Source organism: Euleptes europaea, chromosome 15 (genome assembly GCF_029931775.1).
Source record: "Euleptes europaea isolate rEulEur1 chromosome 15, rEulEur1.hap1, whole genome shotgun sequence".
NCBI classification, from domain to species: domain Eukaryota; kingdom Metazoa; phylum Chordata; class Lepidosauria; order Squamata; family Sphaerodactylidae; genus Euleptes; species Euleptes europaea.
The window spans coordinates 42,507,600-42,527,627 of record NC_079326.1 but is presented as its reverse complement, the minus strand read 5'-3'; the positions used below and the strand labels follow the sequence as shown (position 1 = coordinate 42,527,627).

The 20,028-nt window shown below is 44.9% G+C and overlaps 1 protein-coding gene across 1 annotated transcript in view; it reads right to left on the bottom strand.

Moving 5' to 3' along the window:
• Positions 1-13,407: 13,407 nt before the first annotated feature.
• Positions 13,408-20,028, bottom strand: part of AGPS (alkylglycerone phosphate synthase) — a 72,136-nt gene continuing 65,515 nt past the window's right edge. Inside the window, exon 19 of the mRNA XM_056861193.1 lies at positions 13,408-13,571. Within this exon, the coding sequence (XP_056717171.1) occupies positions 13,450-13,571 (122 nt within the window). The 3' untranslated portion in view covers positions 13,408-13,449. The remainder of the gene's footprint in view (positions 13,572-20,028) is intronic.

The following is a 20,028-nucleotide window of genomic DNA, read 5'->3' as shown; positions in this document are numbered from 1 at the left end:
TACTGGACTCTTGCCCTTTTCTACTACTGCAGACAGACTAACCCGGCGACCCACTGTGAATTATCAAATAGTATTGTTCCTTTTGAATTCTCTGTGCTTCCTGCTCTTTACACATTATCATTCCCTTTTCCTATATAATTAACACCAACTACCAGCAGCCTAACCACCCATAATGCACAGGCTTCCAATGCAGACAGATAGGAGAAGCAGCTCTCCTTTCTCCTGCCCTTTCTTTTGGCTGCCTCCTTTAAATTTGCATTTCCTATATGAATTTTGCTGTGTGTTTTGGCTGAGCCAACAGTGTTCTGGCAGCTTTGATGTGCCTCCCGACTCCTTTAAACGGCTCAGAAAGAAAGCGACTGGTTATCAGCTATATTGGAAAAGCAATACAGATCCACAGATGAACTAAATACTGTCAGGCACATGCAGACAGGCGTGCTTTATAGTTTAAAGCATGATGAAATTTCGCGGGGAGGCGAAGGAAAGAGCGTTTAGCTCGCACGTTCGGGGCCAAGGAGCGCTTCTGCAGAAGAGCTTATGCGGCTCCTTCTCGGTGCGTTGTGCGGCGGTGGCCTGAAAGTGTGATCCAATTTGTTTTTTAAATTCAGTTTTGCCACACCGTAAACGCTGTCATTGCAACAGGCTTCCATAAATGTGAGGCGGTGAGTGGAGGACTTGTGGGAAGACTATTCCCCTGGGGTCTGTAAAGAGGGGATTGCTCTCCCCACAAACACTAAAAAATAAGCTCTTCCCTCCTGCCCCATATATACGTCCTCATCAAACCACATGTAGTATTTTAAAAGAGACAGCTGTGCGTGACCTAGTTGTATAAATCTTTACACTTGGTGCAGAAATATTAAAATCGGAGAACTCTCACTTATACTGGGAGGTGGGGGAAGCGGTACAGTATGGGACAGATGTTTTCTTATGTGTGGACAGCTGTGGAATGTTTTTTGCTGAAGCCTTTTGAAATACAGTCAGAAATTCTGGTTTTGTTATCCGTGCGTCTGCTGAGTTTCAGCAAGAGTTAAAATGGAGCCACAGATTGCCCCCCCCCCCCCAGCTCTGGAAAAATCTTAATTTTTTCCAGACAATCCGATGTATTAGTTTTCTAATTTGGCATACCAGGTTGGTGTTTGTGGCTTTGACCTATTTCATCCTCACAACAGCCCTGTAGTCAGTGAGTAGTCCAAGGCCAGTTCTGTGGCTAAGGGCTGAATTCCTTCTCCTGAAGTAATGCTGGGATTCTTTGCCCCACTCCACATCATTGGCCCCTGCAGGTAGGGAAATGTGTAGCACAGCAAGTACAGGCCATGGGTAGGGTTGCCAGCCTCCAGGTAGTAGCTGGAGATCTCCTGGGATTACAGCTGATCTCCAGCCAATACAGATCAGTTCACCTGGAGAAAATGGCCACTATGGAAGGTGGACTCTAAGGCATTATACCCCAATGAAGACCCTTCCCTCTCCAAACCCCACAGGCTCCGCTCCCAAAATTTCCCAACCCGGAACGTGCAACTCTAGTCTTGTGTGACTTTTACTACACATGCAGGAGAGGAAAGGGCCACTCAATTCCAGACTGCGTTGTTGTTTTACAGTAGCAATGTGCTTATTGTAACATGCAGTTCTGTCTGGAAAGGGATTTTAACTCAGGTTTCTTCCACATGTGCAGATACATGTTTGTGTCTCTTCCATGAGATGTCCCACCTCTCACCAACCTCAACTGGTGGACCAGAATCCTGCAAACTGAAATCTAACCCACCATTATCGACTCTGACGGAATCCAGATTAGATTGTTGCAAGGCGCTTTGGAGACAGTTTGGCCATTGCCTGCAGACGCAGAATATGGCAATTGCCTGCAGACGCAGAATAAGGCGAGTAATTTAAGTTGGTGCAGAATGAGGTAGAGGGATCTCTTACACTGCTTTCACCATTGCCATTCTAAACCAGTTGTTGCCCATTGTTGGCCCGATTCCTTGTAAAGCAATACGTGGATGGAGGTTTCAGACAGCATATTTAAATCCGTTAATGAGCTGTATCTGAAGCACTCTGCACATTTCAAACTGTGCTGCTTCCCCCTCCCTGCCTTTTTTGCAGCTCATCCTTAGAGAGCATGCTCACTTCCTCAGTAAACTACAACCCCCATGATTCTTTCGTAGAAGACAGGGTAGTTTGACATACAGGGTTTGAAATATTGTTAGATGAATGTATAAGAAAAAAGAAAAAGAATAGTTGGTTTTTATATGCCGGCTTTCTCTACCACTTAAGGGAGACTCAAACTGGCTTACAATCACCTTCCCTCCCCCTCCCCACAACAGACACCCCGTGAGGTAGGTGGGGCTGAGAGAGAGTGACTAGCCCAAGGTCACCCAGCTGGCTTCGTGTGTAGGGGTGGGGAAACAAATCCAGTTCACCAGATTAGCCTCCAATGCTCATGTGGAGGAGTGGGGAATCCAACCCGGTTCTCCAGATCAGAGTAAGCAAGATTTAAAAGAGAAAGAAACAGCAGCTTGAGTAGAAGAAAGGGTTGAAGAACATTTGCTTTCTAGTCCAAGGAAAAAAAGAAGCTTGGTGCTGATTGGAGGGAATGGGGTTTCTCAACTGGGGATACTTCGACACAGGGATTTTCTCCTGCATGGAAAGCAATAAGCCCCCACACTAAAGGGGAACATATCACGAGATTGTGCTCATTCCAAGCAAGCATGATTCATGAAGTTCCTGGGGCTTTCCTCCTTATGCCCGATAAAAAACAAACCCATTTTTTTCTCCAACACAAAGAGAGAAAAACTCAACTCAAACGTAGACTAGCGGTCTGCTTAACATAGGCCTCACTTAGGGATGCCAACCTCCAGGTGGGACCTGGGGATTCTCTGGAAGGACAGTTCATCTCCAGACTACAGAGATCCACTTTCCTGGAGAAAATGGATGCTTCGGAGGGTGGACTCTATGGCATTGTACCTAGGGTTGCCAACCTCCAGGTAGTAGCAGGAGATCTCCTGCTATTACAACTGATCTCCAGCTGACAGAGATCAGTTCACCTGGAGAAAATGTCTGCCTTTGGCAGTTGGACATTGAAGTCCAATGGCATTGAAGTCTCTCCCCACCCCAAACCCCACCCTCCTCAGGCTCTGCCCCAAAAACCTCCTGCCGATTGTGAAGAGGGACCTGGCAACCCTACTCCAGTAGGTGGCAATATTAGTGCAGCAGAATGACAATGTGAAGTGATACCGTCCATTTTACCACTTCACCACTTATTTCCCCTTCATTTCACTGAGTGTATAGATCAGGTCACGGAAAATGTGGGGATAATAATACTGGCCTACCTTACAAGTAGGGTTGCCAGGTCTCTCTTTGCCACCAGAGGGAGGTTTCAATGCCATAGAGCCCCATTGCCAAAACGGCCATTTTCTCCAGGTGAACTAATTATTGGCTGGAGATCAGTTGTAATAGCAGCAGATCTCCTGCTAATACCTGGAAGTTGGCAAACCTACTTACAAGGCTATTGTAAGGAAGTGCTTTGAATGCCAAAATGTTATATAAATGCTAAGTATGAGATGCAGATGACCCCATATCACTAGTGAAGGACATTAATTCATAGGGTTAGCACACACACGTAAATATAACATACCATATTGAACCAAAAGCACAGAACATTTCTAAAACCGATGCTTGTATTTCCTTTCATTAGCTCTCTCTCAAGAAAGGCAAACAATAGAAAATATGTTTCACACTGCCATCCTAAGCAGAGTTACACCCTTCTAAATCCACTGGATTCAACGGGGTTAGAAGGATGTAACTCTTCTTAGGAGTACTGCTAAGTTTTTTTTCCCCTCCCCCTTTTCAAATTTATTTAGGAGTCTGCCTTGGAGTAGACTCCCCCACAACAGCTACAAATTTTTACATCTTCATGCTCAAGCTCCCATGATACAGAGGTCTGCAAATAAATTCAGTGGTAACCTCCACTTTCAGGAAACCACGGAAAAAGAGAAGCGGGGAAAAAAAAAAGAATTACTGCTTCTAGAAAAGCAGGTGAGGATGGAATACAAATCAGGCTAGGCCAACCGCCTCATTTGGGATGTGAACTCTACAGCTGTTGCCATATCAACATGAATGGATAAAGCTCCTGAGTCACCAGAGACCGAGTCAATGGAAAAAACAGCCCCAGTAAAGGATTTGGGGGGTGGGGGGGGAATGGCTGCAGTTTAAAATTTGAGATTTCAAATAGCTTTTAATTTTCAGCATTTCACATGTTTAAAATAAAGCTGCCGTTCTTTCATGGGCATGTGCTACACAATTATTTTGTGATGCTTCCCAAAATTCTCAGGTAAAAGAAGCTTCTTTTACCTGAGAATTTTGGGATGCATCACAAAATAATTGTGTAGCACATGCAGTGATGATGCTACACTCCCCTCTTGCCCCCCATGAGTGAACTCGATGGCCCTTGAAAAGGTCGGGGTTAGGCCCCGAATAACAGCTCCAGCATCCTCTTGTTGTAATTGCATCCATGCTTGTGGCTTCGTTTTTTTGCACGATATCTTTCAAATACAAATATTCACCCTTCAGTCAAAATGCTACAGGCGCTGTAGCTACTGTTAAAGAAAACAATAAAGAGAATAATGCTAGAAGATACCAGGAATATTTTTCCCTCATGTATGATATCTTGTCGGAACTGGACTGTAAACCTAAGGGGGGAAATGTAAGTTAGATGGAATGAGGATTTGGTCCATGGGATCGAGAACAAAGTGCGGACATTTGCTTATATCCAGAGATCTTCCTTTTCACTGTGTCTCTTGCTTAAAGAGAATATAATGAAAATACCATTTATCCCCTCGGAGGTTAGCCAAAATATACGATACAACTGATGGTATACGTTGGGCATGCAAAGCCTCCAAAGCCAACTTTTCCCATTTGTGGTGGATTTGTGAGGGGGCTGATTCTGGAAAACGGTGGAGGCCCGTTTAGAACTGGTACTATTACTATACGTACCATTTATGCCAGAGAATATGCTTCTGAATCGTGTCCCAGTGATGTCTAAAAGATTAAAGACAATTACTTTAAATTTGATAACAAGAGCTAGACTGGTAGTTGCCAGATTCTGGAAGCAAAGAAGGCTTTGTGTTTGTGTGGAGACATCCTTTCCTTTCTTTAATATGCATTAGGGTTGCTGATGGTGCTGATGATGTTAGAAGAAAGAGATAGCTGAAGATGAATGACTAAGACAGAAAGAAACAGCTAATGACCTTCCTATTTGATGGAAACGGCTACTCTTCCTGCAAGAGGGCAGAAGGTGTGCATCATTTATTTATTGTTATTTAGACGTTCATACGCTGCCTCTCCAAATGTCCAAGGCTATTTACACGAGCCAATAAAATCACATAACACTGCCAAAAGTATTGCAATTAAATCAAGCCAACTTGCCCCTTCAGTCAATAAACCACTGGGTTAATTAACCAAATTTCTACAGAGACACGATGAAGAGAGCTCAAAGAAAGGGCTCAGCAAACCCCCTCAAACTGGTTCACATCACAAGCAAGAGAAATAGCACCACTAACCGAGCGTACCAGGCAGGTCACATGAAGAAACGCCTTTTGTGTGTAGGTCTCTGGCTGTGAGCAGCTTGAATGAACCAACATCTTGACTTGAACCCAGAATCCAAAACAGCAGTCAATGCAATTGCTGCAGGATGGATCAGCCTGCCCTGCTACCTCCGATTAAAAAAACCCCCAGAAGGCACTATTTTGAGCAAACTGAAACTTATGGGCTATTTTTTAGGGTAGCCCCGCATACGGGAAGTAACTGTAGACAGGCCTGAGAGTTATAGAACCGTGAATTATGCCAACATGGTCTTACTAGAAAGGAGGGCTGAGGTACTGAAAGATCATTATTTCTTGTTCTGATGTTGTTTCAATATTGCGGGGGAGACTGAGGGGAAATCTAGCGAGCCACTCCTTCGGAAATGTGTTGCTGAGAGGCAGTGAGGATTTCCTGGATAGGACTTTTCCTCAGGAACCCCTCGACTGTTCCTGCCTTTGGGTCATAGCTTAAAAGGTCAATTGCTGGAGTTGGCCCCTGTCATTTCCTCTAATTCCCCAGAGTTGCATCTATTCAGGATTGATGGATTGCGCTCACACCGCCCTCTGTGTCCACAGCGAGCGTCTGGTTTTACTTCAGTTGCCATGTCTGTCCTTCAAACAAAAGTACCACAAATTATTCATTGCTTTTTCTGAATCTGTTTTCTTGGTGCTGGATGTGGTATTGCACATGGCTTTAAATACATTTGAGACTACAGAGCCCCTTCTTCTCGCATCCAATAGACTGCTTCAGGGGCAAACAAGGAAACAGTATAAAGTTGAGGGGTTGAAAACAAGCCATACGGCTTTACTGAATTGTGGGAGAACTCCGAACTCCAGACAAAGAAATCACAATGTAAGCTGAATACCTGGCCTAAACTTAAGTTAGGAGATAAAAATAAGGCCGAGGCCAATGGTGCAAAATAGGTAAAAAGATTTTTTATTACTAAGAAATTTTAAAATCCCTATGCGTTTCGCCCAAGGGTCTTCTTCAGGGGAATCTGTAGTTATTGCAGTAGTCCTCCTTGGGATGGTAGTGGATCACTCGATGAAGATGTCAACCCAGTGTGCTGCTGCTGTGAAAAAGGCAAATTCCATGCTGGCCATAATGAAATGAGGAATAGGAATTAAAACTGCTACTATAAATCTATGGTGACACCACACTTGGAATACTGGGTACAGTTGTGGTCACCACACCTAAAAAATAATATTGCAGAGCTTGAGAAGGTGCAGAAAAGAGCAACCAAAATGATCAGGGGATTAGAGCAACTGCCCTATGAGGAGTAGTTAAAACGCTTAGGGCTGTTTAGCTTGGAAAGAAGGCGGTTAAGAGGAGACATGATAGGGGTCTATAAAATTATGCATGGTATAGAGAGAGTGGACAGGGAGCTTTTCTCCCTCTGTCATAATACTAGAATGCGAGGTCATCTGCTGAAGCTGGAGGATGAGAGATTCAAAACAGATAAAAGGAAGCATTTCTTCACACAACACATAGTTAAATTTTGGAACTCCCTGCCCCAGGATGTGATGATGGCTGCCAACTTGGAAGGCTTTAAGACGGGAGTGGACATGTTCATGGAGGAGAGGGGTATTCATGGCTACTAGTAAAAATGGATACTAGTCATGATGCATACCTATTCTCTCCAGGATCAGAGGAGCATGCCGAATACATTAGGTGCTATGGAACACAGGCAGGATAATGCTGCTGCAGTCGCCTTGTTTGTGGGCTTCCTAGAGGCACCTGGTTGGCCACTGTGTGAACAGACTGCTGGACTTGATGGACCTTGGTCTGATCCAGCATGGCTTTTCTTATGTTCTTATGTTTTTAAATGAGCATAAATTCCTGTCTATCTTAAGTTAGGCTGACCTAGGATACAGATGTTAAGAAGCCCACACAACTCATGCATGGCTTCTGTAGAATTGGGGGAAGAGAAGTGATATCACTGTACCTTCAGTTGCAGGAGCATTTGGAACCCAAGTTAAAACTCTCAATTATTGATTTGAAAAGAGCCCACTCCCACTTTTCATTGTGAGCAGCTGTAGCTAGTTTGATTATCATCCACTATATCACATTTTGGAGGACTTTCATTCATAGGGTCGCCATGAGTCGGAAGCGACTTGACGGCACTTAAAACATACACATCACCCACATTTTTTGCTTACGGAAGAGAATGATCTGGGGCCAACCCCCCCTCTCTGCAGGCACCACTGTGCAAGTCTATGCACCTGACAGTCCCACTAACCCCAGGAAATAGTTTCTGGGAGCAGAGTATGCTGCAATGGAGGAACAAGGCAGGAAAGCTCCCTTCATCGACCACAGCTCCTCTTGCAGTTGGTAACATCCACCTCCAAGAGAATGAGCTGGCGATCCAGGAAATGCCTGGTTCAAGTCAAAAACGTACTTGACACAACATGCAGCCCCCACCCAAAATTTAGTGACTCAACAGGCATTGCTGACCAAACTGGCTGCACTTCTGAGCTGAGGCTAGCTGAGTGCCAACGAAGCAGTGCCATGAGAAATGGGCAGCAGTCTTAAAAAGCTGCTGAGAGAGGCATGCATGCATGATATTGTGTTCTTTAAAAAGGCTAACAAAGCAGGGAGCCTGTTTTCAAACAGCAAAGCAAAGTGGTGGTTGAAGGGTTAAACCTCATCTCCCCTCCCATTCCCGAGGCAAATTGAGGCTGCATGAGCTTGCTATTGCTACATTCCCAGCTCTCCCACCTCTGGCACTGATGGGGTTTGGGCCAAGTGATGTCATATTTCCACGTTGTTCCCCAGGTAGTTCTAATCAAGGTCTGCTCTGGCCCATTTAAATGTTTTGAGTTAAGCACTGCTGAATTAGAGTATTAGGTTGCAGTGTGGAGATCCAACTTCAAAATACCTGATAGCCTGAGCCAGTCACGTAGCCTAACCCCCTCACAGGGTCATTGTAAGGATCACATGGAGGCAGGGGAAAACCATGAATGCTATCCTGAGTGCCTTAGAAGGAAGGCAGGATAAAGATGTTACAAGTTGGTTATGCAACATTTCTTTGTAGGCTCAAGTTTTATATTGCTCTGTTTGAACCTTGCAAATTGTATTTGAATGAAGTAAACACAACTGGTCATTTTAAAAAAGTATTAATTTAATCAGCATCGTTCTAGTTAGCAAGCATCACTCAACTTCATAGCTATAATTGTACAATTAGCATCAGTATATGGTACAACTTAAGTTTCCTCCTAATTACATAAAACTGTATGCTTTAATTGGTTAGTATTAATGTGGAAGAGCTGTTTAATTTGATACTCTAATTCATCATAGAATAAGAGGCACCTTTTATATAGTTTCATTACACTGAAAACTCTGTAAATGACACTAATTTCTCATCACTTTTCCAACTTGAGGGGGAAAACACTCCTGCGAAATTTCTTAGAACCATGTTCTGAGGTGACATCTAAAACTGCCATAAGAGTTCACAGTGCAATGAGATTTAATGTCATGATTTTCAGAGACTTGAATTTGGCCAGAGAAGAAATTAACAGCACTTCTGCCACCAACTAAAGCACGACGTCAAGCACACAGAGACTGCAGAATTCTCAATTTCTTTCAAACTATTTTTTTAATCTTTGTTTCAAAAAAAGGCAGTTTGCCATGAGGCATAGAGAAGGCTGCTGTGCTGGGGGTGGGTGGGGTGGAAATCCAACACAAAAGTTGGCCAGTTCTTTGCATTTTGACTCTTGCTTTTTGCTGAAAGCAAGAACAATGGCTTGTGTTCTTCCCGGGCGATGCAGAAGGCGTTCAACGGGAAAGTTGGCGAAGCAGTACTAGGATCCAAAGAACTTTTTTGCAGGCAGTAGAATCGACTTATTTGAATGGCTTTGGAAAGACTCTTCCCTTCTGAATACAGCACCGGGGGGGTGTGGGGGGGTGGAAAAGCTACTGTCTCATTCCCCACACCCCAGCTAGATCTAGCACCACCACGCTAAATGAAGTCCCAGAGAGCTCAATACAGAAGTCTGTGACACCCCATTTAACACTGGGAGAGCCACCAGCCAGCCATACGAGTGTGTCGCAAATGCAAACATGTTGTAATATTATGACAGGACAGCTGGTTAGAAAGAGCTGTCAGTACATGTCAGATCTAGAGGATCTGGGCTGATGTAAGAGTCTGTAATGGCTTGCAGCAGCAGTGTAAACTGGAAGGAACCAGATATGGCCGAAAAGGTGATGTAATGCTGTGGGCGTAGCAGCAGGTGGCCTGGTGCATATCTGATGTATAATGTGTATATAAGTGTGTAGCCTCTAGGGCTCAGTGTTGGTGAGTTAAGGAGGGCTAAGCCGGAGGCTATGTTGGAATGTGTTACTGATTGGAAGTGTATGTTGGAGATTGGATGCACTGTAAATAAACTGAGCACTTTTCTAATAGTCAACGTCTGGTGGAGTGTCTTGGGGACAACTGACTAAGCACGCTGAAACTCGCGATAGAGTGGATGTGCCTTTGGTTTGCCAATAACTACCCCCCCAGTAGACACCCCACAGGAGAGATGACCCTTGAGCACTGCCATTTTGTGTAGGGGGCATGCTGGGCAGGCTCTAAAGCAGGGGTCCCTAACTTTTTTGAGCCTGCGGGCACCTTTGGATTTCTGACACAGGGTGCCGGTCACAGCTGCAAAAATGGCTGCTGAAGGAGACAGAGCCAGCCACAAAATGGCTACCACAGCTCACCTTCAGTCACAAAGTGTAGATCCATGTGGCAGTTGCTGCCCAAGCAACGTTTAAAATTCTGCACAGCCAATCAGAAGGCTTACTAGAAGAAAGCCCCACCTGGCCCTGCCCACTTTCTAACCACACTTGGCGGGCTCCAGGAAAGGTACCAGTGGACGCCATGTTGGAGACCCCTGCTCTAAAATATGGCTTACCCCTAAAAAATGCTTGCTGGGTGCTTTTAAAAGAACAGCATACACACAGCTCTATTTTCATTTTTGTCTGTCTTTTTGGTCAACATCAGATGCTGCTCAAGAGGTCCTACCCAACCTATAGGAGTGGCTGCTGAAAGGACATCAGATAAGAGGTAGTAGGCTGGGGAGAACATCTGCTTTGCATGCAGAAGGTCCCAGGCTCAAACCATGACATCTTTAGTTAAAAAGGGTCCAGTGATGTGAAAGACCTCTACACCTGAGACCCCGGGGTGCCAGTGCCAGTTAGTGTACAGAAAGCTGACTTTGATACACCAAAGGCGGGATTCTGTATATGGCAGCTTAATGCGTTCCACAGTCCTGGTGCGTGCATAGACATGTGAGCAAAGCTCTTGAGAACCCACCAATGAGCGCTCAAACTCTGCAACTGCAGTGAAAAGGTGACCATCACACAATTCTCTTGTATATACCTGTATATTCTTTGTTATCATTTATCCTGCAGGAGTGCCATGAACACACAGTCAATAACTTTCCATTTGGTAAATTTGCATTTTTTTTTAATGAACATTTCACTTTTTGAGCTAGCACTCAACTCAGGTATGCTTTACAGGTGCTTTGCTAATGGCTCTGAACAGTCAAATTGCTTCCAAGGACTGAACCAAAATAAGAGTTAGCAAAATAGACAAAAAAAAGTAAAGCAATTTACAATTTGTTCACAGTAATCTGCATTGTGTCTTATCCCTCACGCCTGTCTACTTCTGCAAGCCCCACAATTACTTTTGTTAGATATGACAGTATTAACGCGACACAAGTTTATACTTCATGATCTGAACACTCTTCGTTATCTAGCTATTTATAGATTTATGAAAATACAGGGGCCCCTAGTATTACCCCCTCTGTGCAATTTCCAGTAACAACATCGAAAGATTAGGAAACATTGCCAGGAAACCTTCATCAGTTAAGATAAATCAATTAAGCACCATAAAAAAACTTGCACATTTTGGGGGAAAACAACCTTTGTCAGAATGAGTAAAAATCAGGAAGTTTAATTTTTTGCTTTCATTCTTTCAAAAAAAGCAGCCCCTAGAATTTGGTTCTCCTTAGGCACATGAACACACTTGATTCCTACCAAAACGAGAGCTAAATATCCTTGGTGTTCGAATGAGAAACCAGACCAGCTCTGATGCAAAGGATATGTAGTACGTGGTCAAAAGCAGGCATGTTCTGTCAGCCTTAAAATCTACTCTGCCTTCAGCAAAAATTCCTTGGAACAAACATACTGATCCCTCCCCTGTCCATGGATTAAAAGATTTCTCTGGAATGCAGTTTTGATTTCAAATTCAAGTCCAGCAGTGTGAGTGGTTGCGACAGGATGTTGTGCATGTCCATTTTAAAGGGTTTTTTTAGGGTATAAAAAAGCAGTTCTCTTAAGATTTTGGCCATATATTCATTTGAGCTTCTTGACAGTAAAAAACTGAGCAGGCTAAAACAAAAGCATTGGATCCATAGTACTGTTAATGGGACTTTCCTGCTCTCTCCTTCTATCTGCTGTGCTTCGTTGGGGTCAGGGGACTTCAGGGACTCAGCCTACAGAAGACAGGAGAATGGGGGCAATCACCACCTCTTCATCCCATTGGTAGAAAAGAGGTTTGGATCCTACCCAAATAGTTTTGTGGCCAGGCTACAGTGGTACAATTAATATATTAAAACTTCCTATTTGCAGCTAGCAAAAAATCAACCTGTGAATTAAGTTTGCAATTCAAGTAACATTTAGATATTCTTGTTGAAGACTACTTCAGATATAGAATGTATCTAATCTGCCTCTCTCCCCTACACATACACATATTGTTGATAGCCATTATTGACTATGGGCAAAATACAGAATTGAAATCAGTTGGACTTAGAAGTGCTTAACTTTGAAAAGACAGGGTATGATCTAGACGAGGGACAGACAAAAACTAAGCTGACCATTCTACACCGTCATTTCAAATCATAAAAGGGAGCCGATTTGTTTTAAGGACTCCCCTCTCCATTGTGAATCTCGATGAATTGTATGATACACATTTTAAAGGTAGGCTTCATTTTAATGCTCACCAATACTCTTTTTTTTAGTTCAACATCCTATTTATATGGAAGAACTGATTATGTTGTTATCGCTAGTAATTAAAATAAAGAGACTACCCAACCCAAGTTGTTTTCTGACTTGGAATGGCTGAAATGGTGGCGCGACTCTGAAACCAACAGGGCTTTTCTGAGAACAAGGAGTGCCTTCTAAAATAAACCCAGACATTTCAGCAGGGCAAAACTATGAAGGCCCAACACATTTTATGTGGTGAAGATTCCACCCCCACCCCCACAGTGTGCCAAAAGGAACCATTTGTTCTTTCGGGTTAATAAATTTTGTTCTGGATATTAAGTAGTACAAATACAGTTCAGACCTTCCTGGTCATTAGGTGACATTTTCAGCACCGCCAGATGGGAAGGACTGGGAAGGCACACTCAAGTCGGGTTTTTTTAAAAAACAAAAACAAACAACAAAGTTTCTTATCCATTTGCTTAACCTTCCACTAGACAGTCCTAATACAGCTCTGTCTTCCACATGTGTCCCAGGAGTGTTATTTCAATAAAGAGGGGCTTTCCTATGACAGAAACATCAAGAGCAAGCCATGGATATTCTCGCAATAAATACATTGTAGTAGGAAATAGCCCAAACAGGTTCATCATGAGCTGCATTCACAGACCGACTGACCCTTTAGTAAATTTGGTTGTCTCTTGACACGTCTTGGAGGAGCTCGGAAAAGTCCCTGTTGCAACTAACCAATGAACCAGTTTGACCAAAGGAACTGAAGATGGAAAAAAAAGCAAGTTTGAAATTGGGTCCATGCTATATTTGGATACCGGGACCGCTGTGAGACTCAAAACCAATAATATATATATTTATATATATTTGCGTGAATGTCATCTGAATATGGACAGGAAAAGAGGTTTATAAAAGATTCCGGTTTCCAAAGATGTTATTGGGGTCCACATATTGTTTGACAGATTTCAGCGCTCCAAAGCCAACGTCGGAGATGCTTTCCTTCAGCCACTGTTTCCGTAACTTGCCCACTGGAGAAGGGGGGGGAAAAAGCAAGTCTTTAATATTCATCATAATAGCAGGAGCCAATCAATCTTGTGACCATGAATGAACAAACACTGGGTGATAAATGCTTTTATTCAAAAATGAGAAATGTTTTGCTTTGTTTGATTTATTGAGCCCACCAGACTATCAAGCTCATTAAACTCAAGAGTACTCCCCAGAGGAAGCCCACAGTGCCTCCTCTCTTTGCAAAAACTATGAAATTTAGATAAAGTTTAGACCAAGATCATGTGTCACATTAAAAATAATTACACACAGCTCAAAACTCTCTCAACAAGATGCATTGGCATGTTTGAACAGCAATGCCAATCCTAAATTCAACGATTTTGAGGAATGTGTTTAGATTAAAACCAATCCACACAACCTTCTTTAGAGAAATATGGAACCAACATACTGGATGGAGCTTTGGCATATTATGTTCAAAGAAGATTAGCCCAACATGCCAGAATCCACCTATCCTACTCAGAAAGGTGATTTGTTAAATATAACCACATGTATATACCCAAGAGTACCCAGCTTTCTGGGGGTAAAGGGAAGATGACTGGGGAAGGCACTGGCAAACCACCCTGTAAACAAAGTCTGCCTAGTAAACGTCAGGATGTGATGTCACCCCATGGGTCAGGAATAACCCGTTGCTTGCACAGGGGACCTTTACCCTTTTTATAAATATATATATATACCCAAGAGAGAGCCAGCGTGGTGGTGTGATTAAGGTGTCAGACTAGGAAATGGGAAATCCAGATTCAAATCCCCACTTGTGCCATGGAAGCCTGTTGGGTGACCATGGGCCAGTCACACACTCTCAGCCCTGACCCTAGCTAGTATTTTGATGGAAGACCTCCAAGAAATACCAGGAGTGTGACGTGGCAGGCAATGGCAAACCACCTCTGAACCTCTCTTGCCTTGAAAACCCTATTGGGTCACCATATGTCAGCCGTGACTTGTCAGCACAACAAAACAAAACACAGGCCAATCTGGAAATGCCACAAAACCATCAGAACAATCTATGTTCTAGTCTGGTTAATTATAAATATTAATGCAGACTCAATGTTCGAATTTCAAGGACAACCTTGATTTGTTTTTAAGGTAGGGATTTTTTTTTTGTATAAAGTAACTGGGTTTTGTCAGGGAATGACTATGAGCTACCCACGTGTTTAATTCTTGAACCAAGGAAAATAACTACTGGGTTTTTCAACCTGAGGCATGACGTATTTGCATGAGGCAATTTGCATCTCCAGTGCCGGCCTCTCCAGAGTATGTGTGGCTATATTCAAGCCACCTTGCATGCTCCCGTTCTCAGGGTAGCTGAACTGCCATCAGAATAGTGAATGATGAGGGACACCAATGGAGAGTAGAGTGTTTTTGTTCCTTCCCTCTGAGGAATACAACCATGCTGCAGAGTTGACTGGGAAAAAACTAATTGAAATTAAACCCTGAAAAGACAGAGAAACAATGCTGGTTGAGAAGGATATTGTTCTTCCTACTTTTAATGATCAACTGACCTTTGCTGATTCAGTTAAAAGCCTTGGGGTTATACTGGATGTAGCTTTAAACTGGAGAAGCAAGTTAATACACCATGCTACTACAGCATGCTGGAGAGCCAGCATGGTGTAGTGGTTAAGAGCGGTGGTTTGGAGCAGTGGAGTCTGATATGGAGAACCGGGTTTGATTCCCCACTCCTCCACATGAGCGGTGGAGGCTAATCTGGTGAACTGGATTTGTTTCCTCGCTCCTTACACATGAAGCCAGCTGGGTGACCTTGGGCTAGTCACAGCTCTCTTAGAGCTCTCTCAGCCCCACCTACCTCACAGGGTGTCTGTTGTGGGGAGGAGAAAGTGATTGTAAGCTGATTTGATTCTTCCTGAAGTGGTAGAGAAAGTCGGCATATAAAAACCAACTCCTCTTCTTCTTAATGCAGCTGCAAAAATGCTTTCTACCAGTTCAGCCAAGCCCCGTAAGATGGCTTCTTGCCTTGATATGGCTGACCAGACCACCTCGATCCACACCACAGTAACACTGAGACTAGACTACTGTAATGCACTGTACATTGGTCTCCCCTCAAAATCAACTCAGAAACTCCAACTGGTGCAGAATGCTGTGGCTCGGCTATTATCAGGAGATAGATGGAGCACTCCCAGTCGGCAGACACTCCATTGGCTGCCCATTTATTACCAGGCTCAATTTATGGTACAGGCTATTACATACAAAGCCCTTCATGACCTTGGTCCCTCCTACTTGTGAGACCACCTCTCCCCTTACGTTCTGCCATGACAGCTTCGCTCATGTCAAATAGGGGGCTTCTGCGGGAGCCAACCAGGAAATGGGCAAAATCAACAACAAAGGAGAGTTGGTTTTTATATGCCAATTTTCTCTACCTTTAAGGAGTCTCAAACCGGCTTACACTTGCCTTCCCTTCCTCTCACCACAGCAGACACCTTGTGAGGTAGGTGGGGCTGAGAGAGCTCAGAGAAGAAGAGCTGGTTTTTATGTGCCGACTTTCTCTACCACTTAAGGAAGAATCAAACTGGCTTACAATCACCTTCCCTTCCCCTCCCCACAACAGACACTCTGTGAGGTGGGTGGGGCTGAGAGTGTGTGACTGGCCCAAGGTCACCCAGCTGGCTTCATGCATAGGAGTGGGGAAACAAATCCAGTTCACCAGATTAGCCTACGTGCATCTCATGTGGGGTGGGGAACTAAACCCAGTTCTCCAGATCAGACTCCACCGCTCTTAACCACTACACCACGTTGGCTCTTACGCTGGAGAGAACTGTGACTGGCCCAAGGTCACCCAGCAGGCTTCATGTGGAGGAGTGGAGAAATCAACCTGGTTCACCAGATTAGAGTCTGCCGCTCATGTGGAGGAGCGGGGAATCAAACTATTCTCTTAACCACTACACCACAACATTCAACCACATTCCCGCTCCCTGATCACCAGGCAGGTTCGCTGTTGAAATTCCAAGGAGGGCCAAACGGTTCAACCTACGCTACAGCTAATGAGACAACGAACAGTCGGCGCTATTATCCACTACGGTCGGTAATGCTGCTTTCGGTGAGCTTATCCTGAGGTTATAGATGTAATTGTCTCCGCGAAGACTGAGAAAACAACTGGCCCAACAAGATGGGAGCGCATTAAAGCCACAGCAGGACGTCCGACAGCTAGCCCGCCTGTCTGTTCCCCCCACCTCCCGTAATCATACAATTCCACAAGGAACTGAACTGATGTCGGAGCAGCCACCAAAACAGCTAGTGCATACTTAATGAAGTCGCTCACCAAGTGCTTCAAAACAGAAGGTGCTGGGAGTGCATCATTAGCCCTGTCAGAGTGATAATTTACACATCTATCTTGTCACATTTTCTATGCTTTATACTTTTACAATAATAAATCTAACATACATTTGACTAGCGAACCAGAAAGGGGTTTTTTTGGTGTGTGTTTTTTTAAGCTGCACATGAGACCCTGGTGGTTCTTCAGGAACATGTTTGCTAAAAAAAAAAAATTTAACCCACTTGGTCGCCACAGTGTGCATGAAACATGTATCTTCATCATCATCATCATTCCTTTACAGGCATCCAAACCCAATTCAAAAGGTTACAAAAGGAATGGAAACGTTAAGGTTCCACAATGGTTCCACATTAACATACCACACCCTCATTAGCACATTATCTGGATACTTACAGGACAATGATTAGCACATTACCTTTAATACTTTGCAGGACAATGACTCAGCTCAAACCCAACCCCCTTCTGACTATATATTACTCTTCCTACACACTTGACACTGAGAGACACTGTCCTTCAGTGTTACTCCTCTGAAGATGCCTGCCACAGCTGCTGGCGAAACGTCAGGAAAGAAAATACCAAGACCACGGTCACACAGCCCGGATAACCTACAAGAACTGATGAACTCTGACCGTGAAAGCCTTCGACAATATTTTGTTAAAAGGTGCCCTTAATAATATGGTTAAAAGGCGGTTATGTTGAGAAATGCAGTTTGTTGATACTGCCATCTAACTAGCTGTTTGGTGGGCTTTTAAAACTGCGCCACCGTCTCCAATATTTGGGGGAAACATGTATCTTATGAGTGCCGCTTCAAGGATTAAAGGAGCTAGATTCTAGTCCAGTAGCACTGCAGAGACCAAGAAGGTTTTCAGGGTATAAACTTTTGTGAGTCAAAGTCCCTCTCCTTCATCAGATGACTCTTGAAAGCTGTTCCCCCGAAAGTCTTGCCGGTCTCTAAGGTGCTACTGACCTCCGATCTAGCTCTTCCACTGCAGACCAACACAGCTACCCTCCTAAAAATGATCTTGGAGGATTGAAGTTTCACGTTACACAAAATGGGCAAAAAACCCACTTACCGTATATACTCGGGTATAAGCCGACCCGAGTATAAGCCGACCCCCCCAAACTTGAGGCCAGAAAAGGGAATTTCTTATTGACCCGCGTATAAGCCGAGGGTCAATAAGAAATTCCCTTTTCTGGTAAAGCTGCGCTCTAAAATGGCGGCCGCCATTTTAGAGAGCAGGGAAGATCTTGCCCCTGCCCCAGGTCGCCCTCCCGCCGGCCTCCCGGGACCTCCCAACCCACCCCAACCCACCCCGACCCCAGTGACATTCAAGGGGGGGAGGGGGAAGAGCCCCTGAACCCCCTACTCACCAGGAGAGTCGGCGGCGGCAGCAGCGGCGCAGCCTTCCCGGCCCTGCAGGAGGCCCCTGCCGGCCGGAGGAACCCTCGCGGGGGCGGGGCGGCCTTGCGGCCCTGCAGAGGCCCCTGCCGGCCGGAGGAACCCTCTCAAGGCCGGCGGCAGGGGCGGGGCGGCCTTGCCGGCCCTGCAGAGGCCCCTGCCGGCCGCTGCCGGCCGGAGGAACCCTCGCGGGGCCGGCGGCAGGGGCAGGGCAGCCTTGCCGGCCTTGCAGAGGCCCCTGCCGGCCGGAGGAACCCTCGCGTGCCCGGTGGCAGCGGTGAGAATGGTAAGTTCCCCCCTCCCTCCTCTCCCTCCCCCCTCCCCTCCCCTACCGTATTGACCCGCGTATAAGCCGAGTTCGGCTTTTTCAGCCCTTTTTTTGGGCTGAAAAACTCGGCTTATACGCGAGTATATACGGTAGTTTTCCATGGAAAGTTTCAGCTCTTAGCATCACACTATGGCTGATATTTAATGTACGGCGTTGTACGTGTATCACCTGACCTCATTAATCCATGACTTTTCACTTGGGCTCGGTCCAGATGGAGCATCCCTGATCTTCCAAACTATGGCTTGGAGGACTGGGGACATGCTGCAGCACACGCACGATCCCTCCCTCCTGCCATATAGTCAGATCCCCTCCTCAGTTTTCTCGCTGGGACAAACCAGCTTGTTGTTACAGCCACCAAATCAGCATATGTTCAGCTCCGCTAACAGCGGTGCCTTCCCCTAGCACACTTGCCAGTCGGGGCCAGCGGCTGGAAAACTGGCTATAGGCGGGGCTTGCCAAGACAAGTCTTGGGCCCAGCATGATCTATCCTCTCCATTGCATTTCTGAGAGATGGGAGACTAGCAAGGAAGCGAAGTCAGAGTCCAAGGAAGACAAGTAGAAGCCCCTTCCACCACAAAATGGTGATGGCTCAGTGGCAGAGGATCTGCTTGGCCATGCAGAAGGTCCCAGGTTCAACCTCTAGCATCTCCAGTTAAAGCAAGTAGGGTGATAATGAAAGACCTCTACATGAGACCCTGGAGAGCCGCTGCCAGTCTGAGCAGACAATACTTCGGTGGACCACAGGTCTGATTCAGTATAACACTGATTCACGTGTTCATGTGCTCACCTTGTTCCATTGTAATCTGCATTTAACCATGTGCGGTATTCGTGCCATGTTCCCCCAACCCATCCAGTTACCTCTGGTGTAAGGCTGGTGTTCAGATGCATTCAAATGCACTTTGGGCAAAATGACTTGCATGTACTTCAATCAGTGGGCCATGATATAAAGGAAAACCTTTGCTTTATACTACAAAACTGATGGGATTATTAGACCAGCATACTTCTCACAATTAAGATTTTCACAGAAGGGGGTCTACCCCCTCAGGAATGGGGCCATTTGCCACAAACACCCAGCCCCATGCTCACAAATTACAACTCTGTTTCTAGAATAAACTCTGCTACATAAACTGTCCAGTTCCTGCCTCGAAAATCACAAGCACTACGAAAACAGAGTTAAACAGGCTTTTTATATCCCTTATAGCCTCAAGTCCCAGACTACATCTGTTTTATTTGATACACAAACCCCAGAGTTAAAATAGCTTCATTTATCACAACATGATTGTAGGCAGACAAACCAGGCTGTCTGTTTCCAGATAGTGAAAGGAACCGTTATTAATCACAATTATAGGGCAAATACGGGAGAGGAATTGCATCAATATTCGCCCTTCCCCACACAGGAACTAAAAAGCAACG